The sequence below is a fragment of the Lepisosteus platostomus genome, chromosome 8 (assembly GCF_059453375.1).
Source record: "Lepisosteus platostomus isolate fLepPlt1 chromosome 8, fLepPlt1.hap1, whole genome shotgun sequence".
Classification (NCBI taxonomy): domain Eukaryota; kingdom Metazoa; phylum Chordata; class Actinopteri; order Semionotiformes; family Lepisosteidae; genus Lepisosteus; species Lepisosteus platostomus.
The window spans coordinates 21,649,626-21,670,828 of record NC_142618.1 but is presented as its reverse complement, the minus strand read 5'-3'; the positions used below and the strand labels follow the sequence as shown (position 1 = coordinate 21,670,828).

General features: G+C 36.1%; 1 protein-coding gene across 7 annotated transcripts in view; it reads left to right on the top strand.

Moving 5' to 3' along the window:
* Nucleotides 1-21,203, top strand: part of LOC148657083 (partitioning defective 3 homolog) — a 429,232-nt gene that overhangs the window by 394,614 nt on the left and 13,415 nt on the right. For all 7 annotated transcript variants that reach the window (XM_088642914.1, XM_088642913.1, XM_088642916.1 and 4 more), the window contains one exon: nt 15,880-16,000. In XM_088642914.1, the coding sequence (XP_088499040.1) occupies nt 15,880-16,000 (121 nt within the window). The remainder of the gene's footprint in view (nt 1-15,879; nt 16,001-21,203) is intronic.

Below are 21,203 nucleotides of genomic sequence, written 5' to 3'. Positions count from 1 at the left end.
GCTCAAAATGTATATAAAGACACGGAAAAACTACATTTTATTCCATATCTATGATACAGTAGTTAACAAAATGTAAATACATAAGTATAAACATTTGTAACCTATAGGGTAGGCAGGCTATATTGATTTACAGCAAGATGTATGTTAAGCTGGTACCAAATCATTAGATGAATAGTTACATTGAAACAGTCTCTTTTGATGACAGACGGTGACCAGGGTAAGAACCTGAACAAGATTATTACATTAGACTCTTGCGTTTGTATGACAGCTCGAGAAACACCAGGCATTAAATACCCAAAGGTTGGCAGTTCAACTGTGAGGTACAAATTGAAGGTAAACAACCTGAATGCCCACTGACGTTTCACCTCATCGTAATCGACATCCATGATGCCATGGATGAAACCAGCAGTGCTGGAGGAATGCTGTCTCATTCTCCATTGAAGATTCTGTGTTAATCAGACTGTTGCCCGACAGTGGGTAGTGGAAAGATTAAACAAATCTCAGGCAGTCTAGTGTGTTAGTCAGACATTGGGCTAGCTTTAGGGTTGTAGTACTGTATAGGCACGTTTCCCCAGCAGCTACATAATGCCTCATGTCAGGATTTAAGTTAATCTCGCCACCTGACACTACATGCTGTAGGCCATGCCCTGAAACCTCATTTCCCTTTCCTTCCTGCAACAAGACCCAGACATGTCCACTTACCAGCTGGATAATACCCATCTCTATGTTGTACAGGCAATGGCATTTTTCCAGAGCTTTATTTAAGTCACTTTTATCAAGTTCAAGTTTGTCAAGTTCAGGTTTTGAGTCTCTGTGGCGACTTGTCAATCCTGAAGTCTGTATGTCACATACATGCATCAGCCAAAAGTTCAACAGAATTTTCAACTTGCCCTCAGCGTGCTTTATTTTCATAGCAATTTTATACTAATGGTAAATTATTTTCAATAATTAATATTAATATGAATACTTCATTAATAATCAATTATTTTCAAATTAAGCAAATCATTACTTTAAAACTTCAATAGAGGATATGATATACGTTAGAAAACTGTAGGAAACGAATTGAAATTCTCAATGAACATGAGCTGTCACATGTACAGTATGCAATATATATCAGCTTCATTTGTAACTATTCTATTTTAAACTCCAACATTATAACAGTTTTAAGTTTTATGTGTTTGATTTATTTCACATGCTTTTTTTATGAATTAGTCAGATAATAGAAAGTAGGTATTCATGATTAATTACCTATATTTAGTAATTAGTTACTGTACCTGTCTTGAGTGAGAAGGGGTGAAAGTAATTACCAATATTTGTCATTGTTCAATTATACATTTGCTTAGATTCTTTCCTCTCAGTGTGTTGTTTATATTTGTCACTGTACGGTATATACAGTAAGTTGCTTTTGATGGGCTTGAGCTACTGCATTAGTAGTCAGTTAGAAAACAGAGTAACAGTGACTGGTCTGTGCTTCCTGATAATTGTGAGGACTAAGGGAGAATTTTTAGCAAATCACAAGTCCAGTTTTAAGTCAGTTTAGTGAAGTCTGAAGTTGTCACTGGATCTTTATTACACATTTCATCAGTAATAAAGTCTTACCGCATGAAAATGAGTGGTTCTCTTCACCACTGTCCATTTCCTCAATCCCTTATACAGCTTGGCAACATTTGCAGAAAGTGATTGTGGTGACAATTCATTTTGAGTTTGTAAATCTGGTGTGCCTGCAGACCGCAGGAGTGCTGTGTGAGATACGGCTCATTTCTGAATTTGTGAGTAGGTCATTGCTCTTGAACTTCAGTAAGCACTAAAGCTGCCAAAGGTGCTTAGAATATTCATAGATATTTGCCTTATAGAGTAGAGTAAGTTGACTTCCATGTAATAAATTAGTAAGAAGGGTGGAATTAAAAAAAATCTGTAAGGTCCAAATGAGAAGCAGTGCAAAAAACAAAAACAAAAAAGTCTCCAGAATGTCTAAAACAGTTGGATGCTGAACAATAGTGCCTCTGAAACCCAGGCATTCCTTGAATTTCCTCTTAACATTGTTACTAGGCTCAAGTTATTTCCATTGCAACAGGCCTGAATAGCACTGATCATGTTATAAAAATGACATCATCCCCTTGATACCTAGAAGGTAGAATTCCCCTGCGGCAGAAGACCTGGGCTTTTGGCCTAGTGGAGTTGGCCTCTTTCTAGGGATTGGTGCTGTGTGTACTCTGAATTCACAAGTGACTGATCAAATCCCAAAGGAGGCCGAACACAGCTGCACCTGACACATCAGAAAACATATTTTAAACTACTCTCTACCCAGATAAACATCAGTATATTGATGGAATCTAACATTAACTATTGCCTTACCCTCTAAAACTAGCATTGCCCAAACATAGCCAGCTGTAAGGTTGGTTTCTATAATGACAAGGGTATGGTGTGCCTTTCTGCAGAATGGGAGCATATTTTGAAATAGCCAGCCTTTTCACAGGTTAGTGCATGTACTGTAGAACCTTAATTCACTTCACTTCAATTAAGTCTTTAACTAAGATGCAGTTGTAGACACGTTTGCCTGATAAGAGTTGTTAACTCTTAAGAGTTCTTTTCATGTATTAACAAGCCACAGAATTTTGACTTTTGATTTTTTCTTATTTTTATTACCTTTATTATTGGGAAGCCCTAAAGCAATCATCCACAGGACCCAACTTAATATTAAACAAGAATCTCTAGCTTTACTAAGCAGCAACAACACCAACCCTAGTGGAAATGCTGGTAATTTTCTACACATAAATATTTAATATACACAATAAAAGGCACATTAAGATTTCAATAATAATTTACACTTTAGAGGCTCTTTATTTATTGTGAGCTCTCATAACAGAGAGTGTACATGATTTAATGACACAAGTGTTAATGCTGGGAGCTGTGTAATGAAGTTGAGTTATGTATTGTGTGCTTTGAGAACAAAGTGGATGGAAGTGGAGTAGTAACACTGAAGAAGGAGCAATGCAGGCGAGACAGTGAAGAGAACTGAATCTGCAATCTGTACCTGTGTCGGAATTTGGCTTGTTTTATCCTCAGTGTTGTCTTTATCCACTTTCACTGTCACAAAACAGCATCTAACAGGAAGCTATTTGCACAGCTCTTAAGATATTTGTTGCACACAATAGTACTGTATATACTGTATTAAGTATTCACAAGATGATGCAGATGGCTGACTTTTGGCCTCAGCCTTGTTTGTCTGAATATATTTTGCCCCTCTTTTACAGGAAAGTTCTGTTCTAGAGTTAAATTTTGTATGCTGTTCTGAGTGAATGTGTGTGAAAGTGTGGTTTTTATAAGCATTTTGAACCCTTAACTTTACTAGCTCTCCATACGAGCCTTTGCGTCATCAGTACTGCTGAACAACAGAGCTCTGTAACTCTTCAGAGTTGAAACCCACAGTTGAAACCCACTGTTGCAGTCAATTAAAGGATATTACATTGTTATCCTTTTAAAAGTCACTAACACTCGATAAGCTCTGGATCTCCATAGGAAATTAATTCCGGTTTTAACTGCAAGAAAAACAAATACCTTTTCTTTTTTGTTTGTTTTTCAAAACTCACTCCTCCTATGTTAGTGCTTGTGCTGGTTTTGGGGTTAAAGGATTAAGAAAGATTACATTGTGATTTAGTTACTGATAACAGGCTGTTTTTATACATTGAGAGGATTTCTCATAAATCCACTTGCAAGAACACATTATCAACTGAAATTAAGACAGGTAGCTTATGCTCATAAAGCATGTAATCTTTATTAGGCTTCTGGTGTAAAGAACACATAATTTTGAGATTGCATGCTCCTGTTGCTCAAATTCTTCTAATATTTCTTTGATTAAGCACATCTTACTGTTGTACAACTTCCTCTTTGTAAGTGCATTGATGTTCCATATGCACATGCATGGTTTGTAAATGGCTGTAAACCTAATCTTTTACATATTGTTACATACTGACTAACATGCCTGTGTGTATTTCTCCACATTCGTGATTCAGATATGTTAAGTTTGTTTCAGTGTGCTCTAGCTTTATGAAATGAAAGCTGCTGAATTTTTTAAAACAGTATAATTATAAAAAAATAGCAATTTTATAAGTGAGATAATAAGTAGGAAAATGTTATATTACTGGTAATTTCCCATGTATTGCAAACTATCATTAACTCTGAGTTTTAACTTTTTTCACGACAAGTGAAAAATATTTTTTTTAAACATATGTTGCTCTATGTTCCCCTTGTATATTAACATGACAGTTTTGTTAACTTCATCATAAGTTCCTCCCCACCAATAGCTGTCACATCATCCAGGTGGGGCTGCACATTGGTGGTGGTGGAGGGGAGACCCCATTACCTGTAAAGCGCTTTGAGTTTGCAGAGGCCACCTTCTGTTTTACTGTGCTTTAATCCTAAAGATTTAGTTTGCCGTTGAGAGCACTCATTAAGTAATGTCTATTACAGTCGATTATGAAAATGAATGTGATATTTTATTCCCTTTTAGTACTGTAAAAGATACATGATTAATATTTAAAGAGTTCAATTTGATATTGTATGGGACAATTGGAATAAATGAGATGTTTAAGGACACTGATAATAGTAATTTCACCTTTTAATGTAGCGTTATTCTTATTCTGTCCCTCCCAAGGAGTGATCAGGGTGTTGTGTTTGTTTTCATTATTATTCCCCATGCCCATGACTCTGTTTTACCTTCCCCCCCTTAATCACTTTGGTTTCAAGATTTGTGCGTTAGGACCTCATTGTTGTTTGAACAAGCTTTCACAGCAGCACAGACTGCAGAATGATGCCAAAATCATTTGATAATGAGGACAATCCTAAAATCAAAAAAGGCCAAAAATGGGGTGTATTTCCTTAATGTATTTGTTTAACAGAAACCTTACATTTAATTAGTTTTTACACTTTACATGATGTTTAGTAAACATTTCATACTGTGTAACATAACGACCAACTTTTTGTTTTTGTGGTCTTGTAGTGTCATCATACAGACTTATTTCTGTTCTCCGTGCTAGATTGCAGTAGATCATCCAGGAGGATGTTTCTTTACAGTTCATAATATGTCATTTTGTTGTTTGTATTTTTAATTTTATTTTTGCTTTTTTTTTTCCTTGAGCCTTTATTTGCTTTAATTCCGTGTTTTGCAGCCACATGCTTTATTTATTGATTGGCACACTCAATCGAAAAGTTGAAATAGTGCCTATTTCCGCTCTTTATGAGCCTGTGTGCTGCTATTAGCAAGGGCCAGACCCCTTGACCCTTCCATGTCCCAGATGAGGACTCATCGCTCTAATGAAAGAACAGCAGAAAGACTCCTGAGGTGCAGGGTGTTTGAACTTTGTTTCATTTTATGGAGTAGGATGCACTCGGATTACAGTTGCCAACTGTTCTAATTGTTTTTTGCTTATTTAAACTAATCTGTTATTCCTGGAAAAATATGCCATTCTGGTGTTTTTGTCTTTAATATTTGATGAAGGAAGTCGCACCAGGAGACATGTTAATAATTCACAATACAATGTGTTGCCTGCTGTGTTTCAGCCATTGACATTTCGCATTGAATGCATGTGTTGCATGATATTGTAGGGAAATGAGATACTTTGCTTAAAGACTCTTAAATGAGTATTGATACACTATTTTGAGGATGAAATCCATTCACGGCATGCAGATTTGAATCACAGTTTGGGAGAGAAACCTCTGAATTAATATTTCAGTTTTTGTTGTTTTAGTAAATTAGGAATTTATGTTTTTATTTAAAACAGATGCAATAAATATTGTTCATTAATTTACCAATTTCCACGGTTGTGATGATTTTCTTAGCATAATGGCTTATATAAACCAGTGGTCCTGTGATGAAATGCAGCAATATCTGGGCCAGCACCTGGCAGCCACTTTGACAAATATAGTTATAGATTGGAAACTTGCAGACTGCAAGAGAAGGCGTTGAAAAGCGACAGCTATGCAGGATGTGACTGCTTTTACTGAATTCATGCTAATGACAGTTGCTAAAGTCATTCAAGGTCTCTCGAGTTTGTTTAATCCTATTTAGCAGGCTGCTAAAACTTCCGACTTACGACTTTTTAAGTCTTCAGTACAATAACAGCCTTTCTGCTGAGTGAATTGGTCTTCAGCTTGCGTTGATCAGCCAGCCCCTTGTTTTGCAAGAAAAGAGCTCTTCTCTGCATTGTTCCTACAATCCTGAACTAATAAAGTTTAGAAAATAAAAATATTTGTTTTTATTCCACTGATACAGTCTTGTCTTTTTTGAAGACTTTTTAGGTCTTGGCATTGAAAAGGTGACTAGCATTAGACTAATGGTGTTTCTTAGCACATAAAGTTTTAAAATTAGTTATGGCTTTAAGGAAAAGATTGTGCTACATTTGGTGTTTGACTCATAGATCAGTATTTTTTATTACATCTATTTATTCGTGTAGAAATGTATTATACTTACCCTTCCTTTAATAGACTTATTTATTTACATTTGATTTTAATGCTTTTTATTCCTAAGAATTATAATTAGGTAATATCTTATGAAGGTCCATATCCATCAAAACATTAGGTCTGTATGTCAGCTGTTTTCATCTTTGATAAGCACTGAAATATTCTGAAAATATACAACTGTATTTGATAATATATATCATTGTAATGACTATAATGTTTTTGTAATCAATTTTATTAGTTTTACACACTAGTAAGTGTTCGAATTCGCCTTCTGATTACTGTGTTTAAACTGTGAATTGGTCAAGGTGCTCTATGTGAACTCAGATTATTAAATCCACTGGAGAACAGTGAACAGTGTAGAAGGTGGGGCTCTAGAAACAGTTTCAGATACACGATTCATTTTTCATTAATCCCTTGGGAAGTGCAGTGTCAAATTATCCTTTATTTTGCAACACTATCTTCAGCTGACAGCTGCTTTAATCTACTAGGTATATGTAAACTGTAAGAATCAAAATAACACTTTTCACATCAAAAGGTTCACTTATAGATGAATTAGTTCATTTTTAAGTCTGGATGATTGACTTTTGTCAATTTTGATCACAATTTAGTGTGATTAATTTCTTACATCGCACTAAATTAATTTTCGTATTTTTGTTAGTGTACAGTACCAATAGTTTGTATCTACTCCTGTGTTGTTCTAAAAGTTTTTGTGAATTACTGTTAAAAAAATCATGCCCCCTTTTGGGTCTGTATGTTTATCTAGAAGAATGAAAATAGAACATGAAATGAAGAACTCTAGTCCACAGAATGTCTTTGCGACTGAGACTGCCAAAATAAGACAATCTGCTTTCATTATCTGTCAGCGTTACAAGAATATCCTGACTCTGTATGTCAGTCAGATGTGAGTACCTGTTTGTTTGACAGGTAAATTGTGGCATCCAAAGTTATTTCAGGAGAACAGATACACTTAGTTGTTTATGTCGGTAAAGAAAATGTTTTTTTTATCCGGTAGAAATGTCATATGCATAACAAGCATTTTGCAAATCTGTATGAGTTCCAAAGATAAATCATTTACATGAGGCAGTGCCAGTCCACATGGTTAAGTGAGGTCAGGAACTGTGTGTCAGTTTACAAGCAATTTGAATTACTTCTGATTTTAATTCATATGAATTTAATGTGAACTTTTGCACTGTACCACAGTCCCTTCTTTGCTCATACACATGGCTACAATACATACAGTATGTAGTACATAAACTCCGGTACCTGTAGTATACATCAGAATGCTAAAGAGAAGTAATGCATGTCAATTTTTGTTGCTGTACAGGCATTTCAATCTGCTAAAGGAAGCAGTGGTCACCTTGAGATTGTTGTGATGAGGATGTGTCAAGATGAATATGGAAACTGTTCCCCCTGGGATTAATTTAAGAGTTATCCATTGACTAATACGTAGTCGCCTTGAGAATCAAGAATTTACCTAAAACAGGAATGTATTGCGACATTTAAAAATCAAGGTTTGATTTTTCTATTGGTTGTTATTCTGCATGTAGGGGCCTGTCAAGGTTAAACCTTTTAAGATAAACTGTCCAGCACTCATTTTATGTGCATATTGATAGCTGAAAGAGAGAAGCATACTTCTGTGAAACTTCGGCAGATTAAGCTAATCTTGACAAACAGCGGGTGGGCAATTTGTAATACACAAGCTATCACCTTTAAATTATGTTGTAAAAGGGGAGGCTTTAAATGTTCAATCAAATGTTCAATGAATGTATTCTATAGTTATTAGCAAGCCCTTTAATCCAACGTAGCAGAAAAACAGACAGGATTAATTAAATATTAATCAAAGTCCGAAGTAGACTGGGGCTTCTGCTCCATTAACCTAGAAAACACTGCAGACAGATGCGCACATTTTTTGTTTTCCACCTTCACCCAACATGGGATGTCATGGTAATTTATGTACAAGATCAGGCTTTTAGTGTCTTTCCCTGATGGCTCCACTTAGGCAGAATGGTGCCACAAAGCATTATGCTCATCTTCTCCAATATGGCAGACCCTAATATTATGTGACACATGTTGTAGCTCGGCAAAGTCATAAATGGTGGCATTTATTAATCATATTTTTTAACGGAAGTATCCATTTGTATGCATAGATAAAACTTCAGATAGTTTTTTTTTTTACCCAGGACTATTGGCTCCTAATCCAAGTCTGAACACATATTGCAAGAGCTCAGAATCAATTATCTGTAACAGCCGCCTGCAACACTTTTTTTTCCGTCTCGGCTAGAGCTGAAGAGAAATGTCAATTTAGAAGCAGAAGAAAAGGAGAGCGGGAACGAACATATTCCTTCTTAAATGAAACAGCTGTGCTAACAAATTCTGCCTTGCTTCCTAATTTTTCTCACTTGTTCTATAATTTGTGCTTGCAAGCTGACAGACCCTCGGTAAAAAAAAGAAAGGAAAGTTCATTGTGCAATTTATGTCACACTTACAATAGAACAGCTTTTCTCCCTTTGTGTGAAGCACTGCTATAGGAAGGGAAGTGGTATGTATGTGTGTGTTCTCGAACAGCCTGGAAGGTGACACAGGCCATTCTTCTTTCATTATTATTTCAAGTTTTTATTCCCGACAAGAGTTCTCAATGAGTCCCCCCAAGGGACATTTTTATTCTTTCCAACAATTGGCCATAATGTCTTTCAGAGCTCAGGCAGCAGATGAACTGCTGCAGTGAAGAGCAGGCTTTAAAACATGCTCATGCCTTTCTAATCAAGCCAGTGAGCTCGAGTGTCATAGCGTACATGATTTTGAATAGCAGCAGCTGATGCTACGTTTGCAGGGACTCAGCTATAATTTGCTCACCGTGATGCAGGAAGAATGGACACCCCACCAATACACTTACTGTGCGCTTAGAGACCAGCAAGTACAGGTCACACCGTATGCCACTTCAAAGAGAGCTGCATTGTGTGATAACACACTATATACCATGGCATAAACTGTGTGGCTGTAAATCAGTCAAAACAGACTTAAATGAAGTCACCCTATACAAATCCTGTGCATTATCACCTAATATGTCAGCTGCAGGTGTCACTCATGTTATGCAAGGTTTCCTCTTCTTGCGGGTTTTGCTTTGATTTTGTGCATTACTATCGGTCTTGAAATAAATGCCGTTTCTGAATGGCAGCTGACACGGGCTAACGAAAGATAAAAAAACTGTACTTTTGTCTTTTCAAGAAGTGGCATCAGTCATTCTTGTTATGCAGTATATTCTATAAGATTATCTATAGTAATACGTTATGGAATCAGTGTTCCATATTTAACCCTTTTAGTACACGGAACTGTATTGTCTTCCTCCTTGACTATTGTGAAATAATTGTTGACCTAATTTCCAATAATTTGCTGCAGTAAAGTACAAGTTACCATTTCTATCTTCTTTACTCAGCTGTTCAGTGCTAAGATGGCATTTGTAAAATGAATTGTGATTATAATCGCACTAAATTGAATATTATTTTGTAAACATTATTATTTTGAATATTATTTTGTAACACATTCATCTGACTTGGCTATATCATGATGAGAGAGTGTAATATGAATTTTTCATTTATCTTTATTCGGCTCAAAACAGCATCTACAGATCGTGTGAAATTTCATTCATCAGAAGAAAAGTGCCCACCTCTTGCCTTTTCAAAAGTAGAAAACTCCTATGAAAATGAAAGATATACTGTATGGCATTAGTTTCAGAAATACATGGCATCTCTATGGAACCAGATGTAAAATGCTTACATCAGCAAAGTGCAGACAGTAGTTCTGTTACTCTGAGAGGAGCACCAAGTCTTACCTTGTTTTTAGGTTATTGGAACCTGGTCTTTCCAAATTAGTGAGCAATTCTTAGAAATGGACACTGATCCATATCAGCTTGAATGGGACACAAGAGATCTGGACCATTTTGTCATTTTTACTGCGTTGTCTGTCCCTGACCCTTGCCTGCTGTATGACCTTCTCTTGCAGCACTCAATGTTGCCCCCTTTCCCTGCTGCTCCCTTATGATTAAATTGCTGTTTATTGGCAGCGTGGGGAATGGTTATAGGTTTTGTGGGAATCCTGTCACTTTGATCCATACACTCTGAATACTGCAGGGATAGTTACGCCTAGTTTAATCAAACCTGGACCCACCTACTAATTTACAGCCAACATCTGCTCTTGATCTGAAAGGAAACCATTTTATTGGCAAATGCTGCTACGCTGTTTATGATGGCCACACAGAAATAAACATCTGGAAGCTGGCAGAACGTTCTCTCCACTGACTGTTCCTTCTTAGAGACACTGTACTAGAAATTGATCTGAGGCATAGGGAGAATTAGATTGCAATGGCTGTTCCTTTATTGTCTAAACAGTAATGCATGTATCATATAACAATATCTTCATCCATCTGTGGATGTCTGGCAGAAAGCAAATCCAGTACGTTAAGCAGCAAAACATGAGTTAAAATAACATATGCGTTCAGATAGACACCACGTTGCTTTTCTGACCCTGGTTGTCTGCTGATGTGATTCATACTGAAATCAGAAGGTATAATCTTCCATAATAGCCTTCTGTGTTAGTGGAAATTGCCTTGAGCTGGCAAAGTAAGCAACGAAACAATTTTACTGAGCTCCAGTGTGCCAAGCAGCTTGTAAACACTGACCTTTTAACACAGGTATAAAGACAAAAACTGAGTGAAACTCATTGTATGTAAAGGATGAAATCATTCAGATTTTAAAAGCTATGATGTGCGTGTTTTGTTTATACAGCCCATTTTAGTTTGTTACTACCTGCGTGTTCTGTAATTTCTGTTAAAGGAGATGCAAACCCTTAAGGCTATGATGATTTGTACTGTATTAAAATCAGTAACGATGTGGTGCTAGTCACTTTACCGAATAACACATAACTCAGAGGTTGCATTGAATTAAAAAAGTAAACAGGTAGCTTTCTATTTTTTATTCTCTTGTTAATTGTGCTCATGTCATGTTTCCTCCTTCTGTTGTTCAGGATTGTACAGTACATTTATTCTCATCATTGAAATGCTCTGTTGACATTTCTGTCTGATGACAGCACAAAGTATTGACAAGTTCTTGGTCATATTTTATACAAAGGAAATTATTGACTTAGTTATATAGGATAAATAACCATAACTCCTGGTGAAGTGTGATGTAATCTGATGAATTATTGACTATAGTACTAAGTGTTTAAAAAATGTTACATGGAGTTTTGATGCACAATATTTTCAGATTATTTGTGAAAACATTGGTACTTGCGATGTACAGTAAATGAAGTGAAGGACTCTGGCAGTGAAATCCATCAGTTTCAAACAGCAGAAGAGCAAAACAATGAAACCAACAGAGCAGTTAGCTGTGGTCTAGCAAACATGGTCAGATGGTACAGCTGTCTTGAAATACTGTGACATGTTTATTTTTATTAGTCCCTTCTACGCGTGTTTTACTGTATTCACATGCATTTTAGACCGCCTCGAGATTAATTAATATAAATATAACCACTTTTTACTGTCTCACGGGCTCTGTCCAAGCTCATTTTCATACAGACGATGTGTTCTCATTCTTTGTTTCCATTTAATCTGATGAGGTGGTAAGTAGCCACTTTCTTTGAGTAGTAAATTAATATTGGAAACCAAAGCAAATCCAAACTGTCAGCGCCTCATTCAAGATACTAGGTTTGGCTGCTGTTTTGAACTGCTGGGACCCACCTGTTCTTCAACACTGTGCAGCCTTCCATGGTCTATTAGATTGTTGTCTGTAATAGTACTTGGGCCTGTAGGGTTATACTGTATAAAGTATTTAAAACTTTTGTTTAATGCATGTGGTAATGTTTGTTAGGGATACATCACTCACTAGATGTAACCATATCACTTAAGTATGAGAGGTCTAATTTTGATTAATCATACACTCAAGAATAAAAGGATGTAAAAACCCTTTGGAAGGCACTGTAAGTTTAAAATTGAAAGGAATTAAAGTATATTATCCTCTCTAGAATTGCCAGTGGGGAAAAAATGCATTGTTACAGAATGTATCACTAAGTCTGGACCTGTTTGAAAATTGCTGATCTTACAAGCAAACAGTTTAGGAGTGATTTGTCACACAGAGAGCTTGAACTTATTTGTGTCTGTTTCTGAAAAGCATTTAAAAGCATTTAAATTCCGTGTGCGCTCCTGTGCGAAGCTTCTACAAATAGACTAGGGGCAGGGCACGTCAGCACCAGGCTAATGTGTAATCACACATTACAGGAGCTAATCGCAAAATTAATTTTCCTTGCAGATGTGTTTTAATAGGTTCCTGATTTATTTTTCCCCCTTCACATTCTTAACTGCTTGTGTATGAAATCTAGCTGAAGGCATTTTCTTCAGTTCTTAGTAACTCGCATTTCTCTGGAATCCATAGAGATGTGTGTGTTAAGATATTTTTTGTGAACCTGTCCAATAGGCTTTTTGTGAGCTCGTTACGTGGACATGAACAGTAATGTGCGATGCCTTTTTTCATAGTAATTTATCCACAGTACAGAAATCAGGGTATCAGCTTCAACATGATTAGTTAGCTTGTTCCATATTTCCTCAGCCCCTGCTCTCCACTTTCACTCGTGTCCTCTAGTTCATGTTTCACTGTTTGGGTTGAAGAATTACACTTGGTCAGGCTTTGTCTAAGCCTTTGAGGATTTCAAAAACTTGGATCAGGTCCCCTTTTTTCTTCAGATCCCTCAGCCTCTCAGTGTGGGATGTTCCTTTAAGACCCATAACCTATCTAGATCTACTTCTGGATTTGTTCCAGGGCAGCAGTGTCTTCTTTTTACATTTCTTCTGTGTACGTTGTACATTTTAACGCACTGTCCCATCCCCTTGTTTAAGATTTATCCTATTAACAGGATGTCATAATACTTTGCCTTCTCGTTGCTCCTTTACATTGTCTAGTTAATATAAATGATGTGTCATTATAAACACAGATCTTTCTGAAGTTGCCTCTCTGAAAGCAGTGTTCCCGTTTTATATGTATGCTTCCTGTGTTTCTTACCTGCATGTATCACTCTGCACTTGTTTGTATTAAATTTCATCTGCCAGCTGTTTGCCCAGTCTTTTATAGCAAAGTATTTTGTTGCTCAGGATAACATAAATAGAATTTTAGACAAAATATCACTAATGTGCTGTTTATGGACATAGAGTAATCTCTATATGATGTCTCGTTTTTTACTTATACTTATTTTTAAAAATAAAAGTCAATTTATCTTAGTAAAGTTTTTATGTTGAATTATAGTGTGCATATTGTGGTTAATGTTTAGAAGTGGTAAACTGGACTGAAAAGTGCCTGTAATGTATAATAATGTTAAATGACATTTACTTTGTAAAATAATACCAATAATGATAGTGTACATCATGAAAGAACTATTTTTGCTGTGACTGTGATATATGTTAACTTATATAAGATGTCTGTCATTTTTTCTTAAGACTGTAGCTCTAGGATTATGAGCAATCTGTGTCAACCTGTTGAAATGTATACTATTGGCACTGTTACTAAATAAGCAGGCCAAAATTACATATTGATTGTATAAGTGCTCTATTTATTAAAGAAATCCAAAAACAGTTCAGTAACTGCAGCCAGCATTAAGCTATTTGGATGTCAAATTTTAATTTAGCACTTACTTTGCAGTAACTGGTCATGTAGATCCTAGATTAAGAATGGCTGTATGGCAATGTAGCGATAGAATTTAATTTCTTTCAAAGTAAGATTACACTTGAGTTCAGCACCTGTGCACTGTTGGTACTGAGTGTCTTCTACATAGACATCTGTATGTTAGGAAAAAAGAAAGTACTTGTAACATCATCAGTGTGATGTGTCTTCTCAGAAAGTGTATTAAAATCAATTTCCCTTCGGGATCAATAAAGTCTTATCTATCTATCTAAAATGATAACCTTATGTAATGTACTACTGTCAACTCTAAGGCATATATATAGCTTACATGTATCTATTTATAGTTTCAATCCTAGAGGTGAAAATTGTTTAGTAACACTTCTTGCCATGCCCAAAGAGTACGGACTAAAATGTATGCATCTGCAACGCAGTGGTAGACAGAGAAATCTTCTAAGGGGAAGAATAAATATTAAATATAAATCCATAAAAGAGCAGGACTCTTTCTATGAAAACACTTTAAAGTTTATGACAAATGCTTGTTACCCAGATTGAATAACATCCCCTGGAGCAGTTGGTGCTTTTAAGTACTCTATCTTAATTTACAGGGCCTTTATTAGCCTATTATTTATTGGGATGTTGTGCTATAATCAAAAGTTGGTGACACGCCTCTTCTCATCAAGGTGATAAAAGGAGATGTTTATTAGCAGATGGACATTTATTGATTACAATTGATGAGATTCACAAAGTCCTTCAATGAGATCATGATGCAAATGCATTTCTGACAGCAGTATATTATATGGCTGGGAACTACAGCCTTAAGATCTCCCCATGTTTGCTGTAAGGTAATTTATGTGTGTAGCTTTGGATATTTCTTTTCATGACGTTATTGTTGGCATCTTTAAATATCATGTTAGACAAATTTTGGCACTGATGATTTTGCATTTTTGGTTGTTCCCCTTAGATGAGAGATGATTTCAGCTTTTCTTCAAAGGACCTAGATTTTTGTATTTGAAAGACTTGTGTCTTATGTGCCACTCTGTTATGTGAAATTGAAGATCCCAAAACCCATTAATTCTAAGCAGGCTTTGGAGCTACGAAAGCTGTGGCAATGTTTGTTGAAAACAGTGCAGATCCAGGAGTTCATTTATCCTGTTTAGCTTTTCATTTTCAAAATAAGAAGAACCTAGTCAGCTCAGGAAGGTGAGAGGAGTCATAGAGGTGGACATTGGTAAAAGTGTAAGAAATTGTGGTCTGCTTGAGTCATCTAGACATTGCTGGATGTCTGACCTGCTGTTTGTAAAAATGCACCCAGCAAGGCACTTTTAATCTTCTGAGTTAATAAAAGTCATGAATCTGATTGAAAAAGAGACACTGTCTTCGCCCGCTATTGGCTAGGGTTATCGGGATGCTGCTGTGTAAACTCAGGTGAAAGCTGATTTTTTTTTTTAGTTTAGAACACGTCATTCTTTTATGAATCAAGTTTAATATGTGTTTGATTTGACTTTTCGTTTTTCCCCCCTTGATGAAAGATGCCTTTCTACAAGTGTGTGTTGTAAAGTGGCTTGTTTTCGGCTCATACTAACACTTTTAAAGGTGTTAGGAGCCAGTTTTCATCATTTCTTTGCTTCACATCTTTTCATTTCGTTGCCTTTCTTCACTGAAGCATTCTAATTTGCAAGTAGATGTGTCAGTGGTGGGATGAGCAGACAGCATAAATATATACAAGTTAAACTTAGGCGCATGTCTTTCCCTTCTGCAGCAACAGGGTGGCTCCTAGCAACCATGACCGGATACAGAGACTCCGGCACGAGTTCCAGCAGGCCAAACAGGAGGATGACCCAGACGACCGCAGGCGCACCTACAGCTTTGAGCAGCCTTGGGTGAGTGTGTAGATTCCTTGCCAGTGCCGGGTCAGCAGGCCACAGGACTTTGACTAACTCCACTACAGCCACTCCCCCCCCCCCCCGCCTCAGACGTTAACCGTAGACCCCGCATGAAATATGGCAGCATGGAGTCTGTATCCTTCTGATGTTTTAACCCCTAACCTCTCACATCTGCGTTTGCGGGCCATCACACACTCATGCCATCAGGTGTTGTTACCATCCATCTGTCAGTCACTTGGTTGACGTCCGTTTTTTGTCGGAAAGGACTGAGCACACTTCCCATCAGCCCCAGACTAATCTGGGGCTTCTGCAGTTATCTCTGGCCAAGGACGTCCAGCAACCAGGCCATGTCATACCATAAACAGTGGTATTCTGTTTTTTGTCCAAACCGACATGTTCTGCGTTCCAAAAAACTTCTGGGGATACTCATTATGGGACTACCAAATCTATCTTTTAACTTAAAAAGTTCCTTTCTGGAAATGGAGCTGTGTATGTTTTCACTTTTTTTCTTTTTGAAATCAAATAATTTGGGGATCTTGTTTGTCAGTAATAATTTGAAAATCTTTCAAGAAAATGTTTCAAATTGTTTGTCTCTCTCAATTTTGTGATTCTGAATTTCTGAATGGTGTTTCAGGGCACTTTGTCTTCCCATTTGTATGTGCTTTTGTGTGTTGTATACATTTTTAATGCTTTGGGTGTTCATGTTGAAAACAATATATGTCACCATAAGAATGTATGTTTTTTATAATGGGGAAAATAACAAAAAGAACATCAAACCCATGAAACCTGTTTTTATTTTATTTTTTTACAATTTATTGGTTGTTAATGTTTTCAAATGTACTTTTCTCCAATGTAAGGAAAAAAACAGAATAATCTGGAACGCTGGAGTGCCTTTTTACAGAACAGTTTTGTAGGTTGTTTTCAGTTTAATTTTCCATTTAAGGGTAATTTATTTTTGCAGTGTTACATACAATAAATACACAGTAGATGGGATACAGAAAATGTAAATATATAAATTGTGTGTGAAACATCTACATTTTTTCTTGATTGCCTCCTTTAAACTGGCACATTTTAAAATTACTGTACCATTTGAGTTTTTGTATTGTTAGAAACAAAATAAAATAAAATTGGTGAGTTTAAAAGTTTTATTTATTCAGTGTTACTACCTAACATTTTGTGTCCATTAATAGGAAAGGTTCATTGTCTTAATCATTATTCTTCTCTTATATGTTGTCATACCTCTGCCTTTTCTTTAAGACAAAATGACATCTTGCATGCTGCATAAACTAACAGAGGTGAATGGTCTAACACTTATGTCTCTTTCCTATGCAACAGCTTGAGACAGACATCAAGGCCTGTCCGGTGCTTCCTTTATTGAGTATGAAATGCATTTTAAGGATGACATGCTAATTATCTTATGAAATTAAGCTATTTCCTAAATTATGGGTCACAAATCTGATGCTCTTTTGTGAAATTTTATAAATTTGTTCCTATTCCCCCTTATCTTTGTGCAATTTAAAGGTAATGAAATGGTAATTTTAGCTTGTGTAGGATACAAAAAATGAAATAGTCCCAAAGCTTATTAAAAAACAACAGTGATGTCTGAAGTAAGGACTGTGTGCAGAGCTGATTAGATAATCTAAATCATTGTCAGTCTTTTGATTCCCATTAACCAAACACTACAAAACAGTAATTTTTGTAAACAGTGCCCAAATTGAAAGTAAAAATGACTGATACTTATATACATGCCTGGGGTTTCAGGGGTTGTTGGCACTCTTTATAGAATGCTTTTGTGAAGGTAAATTAATATCATTGCTTATTTAGTGGCTTTCTCTTCTTATTTTAATTGTTTTCATTTGTTTTTGTTTTTGACTTGATAAAATTTGTACATCATGGAACTGGCAGGATTTGTTTATACCATTTAATTGGCATCTCTCTGTCTTGTTGAACTTTTAGGGCCACACTAGAGAGTCATACTCACAAATCTGTAAAGTCTGACTTGCATTATGTATACCTGTCTGAATCTCAGTAGATCAGTCATCTGAAGGATATTAATATTATGTATATTATGTACCAAGAGAAGGTACATGTGTACTGTAATTGACTTTACAGAAAATGTTACAGATTAAAATCATTACCGAAGAACATATTAGTTTAATTGAACGAATTAATTTATCTAGATAAGATTGTCTTGTAAAATAAATACACGATATACTGTATTTATACAATTTCCCACTCCAATATAGTAGCTTTTGAGGTTATTCATTACAATTATAAAATTATGTATTAACATATGAAGCTTACTTGCTCCTTTTATCATGGAATAACTTTAATGTTTTTTTTATTTCCATAACTTTTTAAAATATATACAGTTTTCAATTTTTGCAACTGCACAGTAGCTACAACACCATAACATGAAGTATCAAGGATTCATTCTTTTTATTGGGCTAAGACTCAGCTTTTTGGCACTAACAACCTCAAACTCAACCCTATCCAAAACCTATTTCCAAAAGGTTTGTTACACTGTTTCATAGAGTTCAAAAGTTGCGCACTTGATACATCATTTTGTGGTGTCAGACCTCCATTCCGGTGTCCTGTTTTGAAGACTAGGGAGTCACCAAAGACAGCAACTTTTTTGAAGATGTGATGTAGAGTACTGTACATATTCAATATCTGCATTGCAATTGGTGTGTGTCATTAGGTTCGGTGACATACATTTTAACCAGTGTTGTTTAAGTGGTCTGTTGAGATATGCAGGAGCTTATTATTAATAGTTAATACTTTATTTTTGTTGCTAATATAAAAAAATTAGTTTTCTTGATTTCATTCAGGAGTACCTGATTTATGACTTCCATTACATCCGGTATTCTTTCTGAGAATAGGGAGGTAAAAACTGTTATAAATGAAAACCAAATGTACAATGAATTTAGGTGTATCTGTTCTTGCTTTTCAGAACCCTGAGGGTAAATAGCAAGGGTTTTTATGTCCGATCTACAATATAAAAACTCTTGTTCCTTCCTGTTAGAAACGCATGCCAATTTATAGATTGTTTTTTTTAAATTGATTTTCTTAGCTTTAGTTTCCCACATGTTGATATCAGAGATAAATTACAGGTTCCAGACCGTACTACAGTTGCAAATATTTGTGGTTAACTAATAAAGAATCATTTCAAATAATTCAATTTCATTTCTAAAGAACGTCTGCTTATGACTAGTAACCCTGTGGGATATACTACTGCTATTTGATCACGTACATTGTCCAGGCTGGGTTGCAGCTCAGGTTGTGGAATGTGTGCTTCAGTTGCTTATATTATATATGAAATTAAATTATACCATGTTCAGACTCTCTCAGCTTGAAATATCTCTTCTCAACACCCTCCTTAAACCAGATGGATTGAAATGTCATTCCATGACATGCACATTTTTAAAACTGATCGGAGACAACATTGAGAAACCCTTTGATTTACAATTTTTTTTTCTTTGTGTTTTTAAACATTTATATATTTCCAGGACCTTCCAGGTTACAATGGAGTTGTCTTACAGAAAGTTTACTTTGTGAATGACTTGTGTGTGGCATGTGAAGTCTAAGGTAATCAAGTGTAAAGTGTAAATTCTTAGGCAGGATTCAGATACTGAGGTCAGGTTCACTTGTACTATGGTACTAGACTGTGGTACTATGGTACTAGACTGTGTATGCCAGTCACAGAAGCCCCCACTCTTAAATGATTCAAGCACACAGTACAGTGTGAACATAGTAGAAATTCTCCCAGTTCCACATGCAGGGTTGTTCCTTTTCTGAAAGGAAAAGGAATTCTTGAACCCTTCTTCTTTGGTTGCACAGTACCTTGCCTTGTGCCTGTTGCTTGTTAGGATAGGCTCCGGCTCCCCTGCGACCCTGTATTAGATGAACCGGTTAGAAAATGGCTGGGTGGATGGAAGAGATGTACTGTGGTGCTGCTTAAAAAGCTTGTTAAGTGAAACCTCTTGGACAGAGACATTTTAAGTGTGAACTGCGTTTTCCTTTTTGGTTTCGTGTGGAATTATCCTAGTACTCATCCTCTGGCTCAGAGGAGATTCAACATAGTAGAGCCATGCTTGGTCTCATTTGTTTTGAAGTTGTTATATCGAATTTGTTTGTGTTTTCAATGCAACTAAATCCATTCAGAACATCTTGTATCTTTCAAACGTTGTGGGCCACACCAAGAACTGTTATGCAAGGCATTGCCAAAAGCAAAGACACCCAGAATCATTAGGTGTAAGAATAGAATATACTGGAGGCATTTCATTTCCACAAAACACGAGAAGAATTATTACTAACACACCTTTTGTTTGAGCTCAATTTTTGTAAACACTCTAATACATTAATATTATGCAGAGAAATGTATACCATATGCCCGTGCACACTAAAGAAAGAATGTGGGGAATAAGCTACATATGCAAACATTGCCTGAATCATTACTCCAACCTTGACCCTGCTTTGATATTGTAGGTCAAGCGAGTCTTGTCTATTATCTTTACCATGGCCAGGTCACTTTGTTATGTTGAAGTCTGGAGCTGCTTCCACATGTTTTCACAGCCTCTAATTCTTTTTTTATAGCTGCAAATAATTTTCATAATTACACTTTATTGTGTCCTATGCTGTTTACACAGGTGTTTGTGTTTCTTTTATTATTCTCCCCCCCCCCCCCCGACTGTTTGAGAAATTGAGAAGAGAGAAAACACAGATTGCTATAATTTTTGTGTTTCTTTTGTAATGTATGCACCCAGGACTTGGCTTTTGACAAGCGGTAATCTTTTTTGAACTAATTGACTTGGGAGGAGTTGCAATCCATCAGATTTCCCCTCATAAGACCATTACCCAGGCTGATTATTTCATGTAGGGCCTGCTTGTCATCTGTCATGACTCGGATGACATGGCGTCACTCATCCTGTAGAACTGACAAGCTGCTATAGGAAGAGAAGTGAAATGAATACTTTATATAATTTCAGGATAATGTTTTAAAAAGCATACAAATTTCTCTGTTGTTTGGGAAGCACTGCTCATTATCTTCAAATAAAATCATGCCATTTTTAAATGAAAGTAAAATTAAAACGTGTTTTCACACCATGTGAGAAAGTCATTTTACTATGAGACAGCATTGCTTTTTTTGGAGTGGGGTGTGATGTGGGCATGTTATTGCAGCTGTAAGGTTAGATTTAAT